Source organism: Ceratotherium simum, chromosome 18, assembly GCF_057802395.1.
Source record: "Ceratotherium simum simum isolate JZ-2026a chromosome 18, ASM5780239v1, whole genome shotgun sequence".
NCBI lineage: Eukaryota > Metazoa > Chordata > Mammalia > Perissodactyla > Rhinocerotidae > Ceratotherium > Ceratotherium simum.
Window position 1 is genome coordinate 32,119,274 of NC_141917.1, and position 7,321 is coordinate 32,126,594.

The following is a 7,321-nucleotide window of genomic DNA, read 5'->3' on the forward strand; positions in this document are numbered from 1 at the left end:
ACTGTACTACTCCTTTTCCCAGCTCTCTCTCTCCATTCTTCCATTCAATAAATGCTTCAGTTATTATTATATGACAGATGCTGGCGAAGAAGTTTCAAGATTTAACGAGGGAAAAAGAACTGGACGAAGAATTTAAATAAGGCAATGGTAAGTGATATTTAGAAAGGAATAAATAAAGATGTGGAAAAGTAGACAAGGAAGCAATGAATTCACACTGGGATGATAAAGAAGGATTTCCAGAAGTGGCATGTGACCTAGACCTTAAAGAATTAGGATTTCAATAAAGAGTGCTAGAAATGGAATTCTAGGCAGAGCAAACAACCTACACAAGGTCAAGTAAATATCAACCGCATGCCATGTGCAAGGAATAACAAACAGTCGTCTTTGACTAAAGCAATGTGTCTCAACCAGGGGCATAACGCAATCTCCAAGGGAAAGAACAGGAATGGGAAGGCTGGTGCTTTAGACTAGCAAACTCTCCCCAATCCCCTTTGAGAAGCATAGTGTGTAAAGAAGGGGTGTAGTGTGTTACACAAGTGAACTATGCAGAGAGGCAGATAGATTGAGAATAATATGGTTAAGATAGTACAGAAGAAAATAATTCTGCAATAAATCATAAAAGGGCTTCAATGCCAAGCTAAGAAATGCGGACTTTATTCTGTGAGCAAAAATGAGTGTGTCAAGCGTGAGTGTTGTGTGTGTGTGTTTTTTGTTTTTTCATTTAAGGGAATGACAAGAAAAGATCTAGATTTCAGGGAAATAATCCTGCCAAGCGTACAGCAGAGGAAGGGAAAAAAGGTGAGAGAAAAGATGATTTTACTATCATCCAAATAAGATAATGAGGATGTGCACTAGACCAATGACAATAGAAATAGAAGGAGAGATTGGATTCAGTAGATATTTCAGAGGCAAATTGGAGGAACATGGCAACTGAACAAAGAGGATGAGAAGGAGGTCTCTAGCTTGAATAACAGAGGATGGTAGTGGTAGCTAGAAAGTAAAAAGTGGGTACAAAGTTTTATACATCACAACTTTGAGATGATTACCAGACACACATGCTAATATGTTTTGCAAGTTTAGAAGAAAAAGTTTGAATAAAAATGTGATTATTGTAACCATCTCAATTCATGGATTTTTAAAGCCATGAGTGAAAAGGCTGCTCAGGGAGGTAGCACCAGTAGGAGAGGAAAAGAAGATCAAGGACAGAACGTTGGGGCTCACTTGTTTAAGGACCTGAAGACCAGCCAGTAAACAGAGAAGGAGCAGCAGGAGAGGTAGGAAAAGAACCAGGAAAATATTTCACAAAAGTCACGTGAGGAAAGAGTTGCAAGAATAGCAATAGTGTAGTGGCTACAAGTGCATGATCTGCAGTTAGTCACGCACTAGCCCTGTGACCCTGGCTGAATTACTTACCTTTCCGAGTTTCAGTCCTTTAGAATTTCAAAGCCTACATCCTCAACTGTAAAACAGGGATAATAAGAGTACCACAAAGAGTTGCTGAAGATTAAGTGAGATAATATATTTCAGTGCCTGGAACAAAACTATTAATACAGTAGTAGTACTAATAATAGAATGGGAACTTAAAAATGCCAATGAATTTTGCATGAGGTTACTAGCATTCTTTAAGAAACTATTTCCAGTACAGGGAAGAGCTATGCTTACAAGACTATAGTGGTTAAGGAAGAAGGCTGTGGAGTGAAGATCAACTATTCTGTCCGTGGAACCTATGAAAAAATAACTGTTTTGCAATCTTTGTCTTTATCTTTTCACATCTCCCACCATCATCCCATGTCTAGTATAGTATCTGATCCATATGAAGGATACAACAAATGTATGCTGAACATGAGAAACTGAGACAATAGGAAGGAAGAAATGAAGCAGCAAGAGATCTTAGTTCTATAAAGAATCTTAGAGTGTTAAGAGCATAAAATATCTATAAGATAGATATCTTTAATATCTTAAAGTATTAAAAGCATAAAATTCCTTTCCAGGTTAGCCTTGGAAAGGAACAGAGATGCTTCTCTGACTCAGGGAAACAGAAGGTAGATACAGGCGAAACATAAAGGGGAGAAGACAAGGGAATTCACATAAGACAGCTTCTATCTTCTTAATAAAGAAATAAAAGTTCTCTGCACAGATTAGGAGGATTCCAAAGTTAGGTAGAACCTGAAGAAACCAAATTAGTTGATTCCTCCATTCCATATATATTCAACTTCATTTCTGTCTCCAACACCCTAGTCTAGTCCCCCATCATCTCTCAGATTATATCACTGGCCTCCTGGGTTGCTTTTCTTCCTACTGACTGTACCTTTCCCAAGGGGTGAGATATTCTCTCAAGAGCCCATGTTTCCTTCCACTATGTCTACTAGTATTCTTGTGAGAAGTCAACCCCTCTGTGAAGCTTTCTCTGATCCTCTATCCACCAGATAGTTAATCATTCTCTCCTCTAGGCTACTTCTGTTCCTTGCACAGTTTGATTACTTAATTTATTGTTCCATATTGCAATCATTTCTTTATGTTTGTTCCAGCAAACTGCTAAAAGGGGAGTAACGTCGTCTTCATCTTTATTCCTCCAGCACGTAATTCAGCATTTAGTATATAATTGGCAGTCAGCATTTGTTTTGTCTAACTGAAGTGAGAGATTAAACATGAGTAATCTCCTAACTAGATGAAATCAGAAAACAAAAAGTTAGTGTTCAAATCTGCATCATTCAGATAACCTTTCTACTTCTCTAAGTATTAAACAGCAACTAAAACAGTCAATTTTTTTATTCTTACTAATGGAAAAGTACAACGGTTGGATAATCAAAATATATATAAAACTCAATACTTTTAAATAAATTATATTCCAATAGTTTTATTTGAATATAGGTATGTCCACGTCCTGAGAATTCACTTTGAACACAATAATTAAATTATACTAGGAAGGGCTTACACAGGAAGAATATGCTGTCTTTTCAAGTTATTCAGTACCAGGAAGAGATGTACCACTGGACTGATAAAAAAAAGACTATCCTTACAGTAGAAGTGGCTAAGGGAAATATTTGGGTTTCAAAATAGATTTTGGCACGCAAAACAGAGACAGCATTTAATGATATCAATAGCAAATACCAGGGACTTTCACAAATTAAGTAGAGTAGTTGTCTGAACAAAACTGAAAGCAAAAATTACCAATAAGGTGACTGTAAATCTACTACAATGAAGTTCCTAAACTAGATCAAAATTAATCCATCAAAGATTTTTAATTAAAGCACACTATGTATGAACCACAGCACTAACACCAATACCAAAACCAAAGAATCTTAAAACTCTCCTGGGCCTCAAGAAGCTCGTAAGGCTAGCCAAGTCATTATTACTAAGAAATGTTCTGGAGGCAGGGAGAAAAATTCTAAGGTTCTACAAAATAAAATATCACATTTTATCTAAAGTACATATAATAGATTGCTCTTTGATTAGACTAATTTATTCATAATCTCAGAGATTACTTTTTACAGTTGTCATATTCAAGAACTCTACTTCAGACAGACTATACCCAATTAATAGTATGTCTCAAAAAATGAAAGCTTCAATACCATAATTCCTTATTAACAAGTTTATAATATTTAAAACAATCATTTGAAATATTTGCAATATTTGATGTAAATATTTATCACATTTGAAATGTGATATAAATAATTTTGATTTCATAGTTTAGGAAGGCAACTAACATTTAGTTAATATCACTCACAAAGTAGCAAGCCCTGTGCTGAGTACTTTAATTAAGCACTAGGTCATTTACTTCTCACATTCATAATAACCCTTTGAAGTTACCTCTTTTTTTGAGATGAAGAAACCAAGAAGAAAGCAAGGTCAAATAACTTGCCCCAAATCACCTATTAAGTATCACAGCCAAGATTACAACCCAGAACTACTGCACTTTACAGTCTTTCTTTTCACAATACATTGATGGCTCCTTTAGGAATTACAATGACCATGACCTCTATTTTGTAATGAACTTTGTTAAATGGCTACACAATGAATTTCTCAAAGGTTACATAAAAACATTAGAATGAGAGCAAACACTGCATTAGTATTAAAAATATCTATTTTTGGTTACCCAAATTTTATCTAAAACATACTGTAATCCAATCCACAAACAGCTGCCTTCAGCTGCAACCCAGACTGCCCCACAGTTCTCAAATTATCACTAAAGTTTAATTCCTCAGGAACTTTCTTTATGTTAGATCCATAAGCCTTCTTTTAACAATGAAATGTTTGTCAGAATAGCAATTTCTTAAACAATAGCGTCACTATATGATTAATCTAACTCAGGTTACTTTTTTTATCCTAAACTTCTCTAGGATTTAGGAATACAGTTCTCACATAACCTCTCATTCTTAGTTGTATATTGCTTTTGCAATCAGTTTCAATTGGCTGTGTATATTTTATTCCAAACTGAAGAACATTTTGTCAGGGTAAGAAGAAACAGCACTTACTATACTTTTGGTATTATCCTAGAAACACCTTGTTAATGCTCAGGAAATACAGCATTTTAAATAGTATGCTTACTATCTGCATTACTTGAGTAAAATTGGAATAAACCAAAAATATCAAATTTAATTTGTACATAAGTTCTTTTACAACCCAAAATTTTTACATCAACCAGAGAAACCACTATATATAGGACCTCAGCAGTCTCAATTAAAAGCACAACTATAACTTACTTCTAGCATCACATCCAAACAGGTTTTTAAGGCATGAATTAGACTCAAGATCTATCTAATAAATGCTCTTTTCACCTCTAAAACACGTATGCTCAGAGATAAATTAAATCACTAATAAACTACATCCCTTACAGAACTCAAATGCTAATTTTGAGCCCTGTGGGAATTTTGCTTACTTTGTTAGGAAATTTACTAGAAAATCTTTTCCCATATATTTTACACAGATTTTTCATATCTGTTATATCTAGTCAAGTTTCTGAGCTTACACAAGTCAAAAGCTTTACATTTTTCTATACTAATATTCAAACCCCATCTGCTGAAAAAAATGTTCCAATTTAGTGCATTAGTGATCTATTTAGTTGCCATTTCTATTACTTAAGCCCTATTATGTTTTAGAAACTCTTCTGCCTGTAAAAGGAGCCAGTTCACTCAAAACTAAGTCCCTGAACTTTCAGAACATACTGTTACAAAATGTACTCTCGTAGCTAAATGAAAACTAGCCTTTTAGTTTATAAAGACAGTAATCTTACATTATGATATACAAAATAAAACAAATTAGAGAATGCACTATGCTCTAAACACAGAGATGAGCCTCTCAACAAGGAGCCTGCGTCTGACAAACACCATAGACAATAACTGGCAAGTGCAACACAGGTTAAAAAAATGTTTTTTCATTTTATGTAGAATGTTTACAAAGACTTTTCTTAACTTCCTAAAGTGTTTTTCAGATCTCAAAAAGGAAACTGATTCTGTACGGCTGAACTAGGTTACACTCGAAGCTACAGCCGGTGTGAAATATGACTTCTTCGGAATCAGTAGACCAAATCCTGTTTACCGTGGAAGAGAAAAGCAAAACCTTGTATATAACTACTGAATCTTCAGCGAGATGTTGTCGAATGAACTCCAGGGACTGATCGAAGATATAGTGGCCAGTGGCCGAATTAAGTCTTAAAAATATAACCGGGGTTTACCCAGTTGCGAAGGTGTAAACAAACCCATCGCCACTGCAGAAGGTAAACAATGAACCTGCAGCGAGGGTGAGGGGGCGGTCTTTGCCAACTACAGTCCCAGCGGCCCGGGAAAGGGAAACCGGAGGGAAATACGGCGTAAACCAGACACTGAGCAGTATGGTTTCACTACCGAGTGATCAAGGCTGCGGGTTCCCCAGGGCGGTGGGCAAAGAGAGAAGCAGTCACGCAGGCAACAAGAACCGAGCAGGTCCGGCTTCTGCTCCGGGGGCCGGGGAGGGCAGGATGTGGTCGCTCTTCCCGCAGACATCCTCCGGCAACCTAAGTAGCAGCCTCTACCTCCCTCCGGCCGCCCCCAGGATTCGGCTGCACGAGCCCCGGGATAGGAGCAAAACGCTCCCTCGAGGGTCCAGGGAACCCAGTGGGTCGCCGAGTCCCGCTCGGTGCTCGCCGGCCCCCGCAGCCCCCAGAGGCCCGGAGCAGGGCTCGGGGTGAGAGAAGCGGGCACCGAGAAGGGGGATGGGTCCGGGGAGGCGGCCCCGGGCTTGGCTCCCGCGGGCCGGCAGGCGGGGCTCGGGCTCTGCCTCCCGCACCCCCGCCGGTCCCGAGCGGGACCCGCCCCTGCCCACGGTCCCCAGACCCCGGCTCCCCCCCGGCGCGCGCCCTCGCCGGCGCCCCGCGTTACCTCGGGTCAGATCCAGCGGGACGTTCTCCTCGCCGCTGTCATTCCGCCCTGCGCGAAACAGACACACAGCCCCAATTAGGATTCGCTCGCAGGCCAGCGGCTGCAGCCCCGGCTCCAGCCAGCGCCCCGGCTCGCTCCCCCCGCCCAGGGCCAGGGGGAGGCAAGTGCCAGGGGTGGCTGGCGCCGGGCGGTGGGGGGTGAGGGATGCAGCGGGCTTACCTCGTATTCGGAGGTTCTTCAGCGAGCGGCCGCGGCCGATCGCCGCCATATTGACGGGTTTCAGTCACAACACCGGAAACCTCGCCCAATCGCGCGAGAACCCCTTCCCCTCCCCGCGCGCCGCGCCCGCCCCCCGCGGCATCTCCCCCGCCCCTCCGCGGCGGCGGCGGCGGCGGCGGGCGGTGCTGGCTCTGCCTGGGACTGGAGGGAGCGTTGTGCCGACCTGGAGTCTCAGTGGAGCTGGCGGTGCGGGTGCCCAACAGTCTAGGAGCCGGAGGGCGCGGCGATGTGCCCGGCCCTCTGAGAGCACGTCTGCGGGAGGGGGGCATTTCCCACGAGGGGAATCCCATTGATGCGAGTTTGCAGCGTGGAGGATGCTTCCCCTCCAGCGGCCGCGGAAACCATAGTCAAAACCGAGGCGAGCTGGGAGGGGACCGGGATGCGGCCGGCGGGCCACCTGCTGAAACCATCCTGCATGATTCTCCTGCTTGCTTTCAAGCCCTGAGATAGACAGTCTCCCTTCCTTATTCATCAATTAAAACGATTTTTATTAAAAAAACAAAAACGTTCCGCACAGTTTTAATGCAACAAATCCCTTCCTAGAGTCGCTTTGCTCCAACCAAGTTAACACGTAACAAAGTTAGTTTTCCACCGTCGCTCTGTCCCCCATACTAAGCAGCTTTGCACTTGATCTTCCAAGCCACACTGAGCCAGGAGGGATCCTCTGAGTGGAAGTGGCTGGTTGT

General features: G+C 41.8%; 1 protein-coding gene across 5 annotated transcripts in view; it reads right to left on the reverse strand.

Moving 5' to 3' along the window:
- The window catches only part of RICTOR (RPTOR independent companion of MTOR complex 2), a 116,971-nt gene extending 110,338 nt beyond the window's left edge, over nucleotides 1-6,633 (reverse strand). For all 5 annotated transcript variants that reach the window (XM_087443221.1, XM_087443222.1, XM_004422759.3 and 2 more), the window contains exons 1-2: nucleotides 6,576-6,633; nucleotides 6,357-6,404 (exon numbers count right to left, since the gene is read on the reverse strand). In XM_087443221.1, coding sequence (XP_087299347.1) covers nucleotides 6,357-6,404; nucleotides 6,576-6,624 — 97 coding nt within the window. In that variant the 5' untranslated portion in view covers nucleotides 6,625-6,633. The remainder of the gene's footprint in view (nucleotides 1-6,356; nucleotides 6,405-6,575) is intronic.
- Between the last annotated feature and the right edge of the window lie 688 nt (nucleotides 6,634-7,321).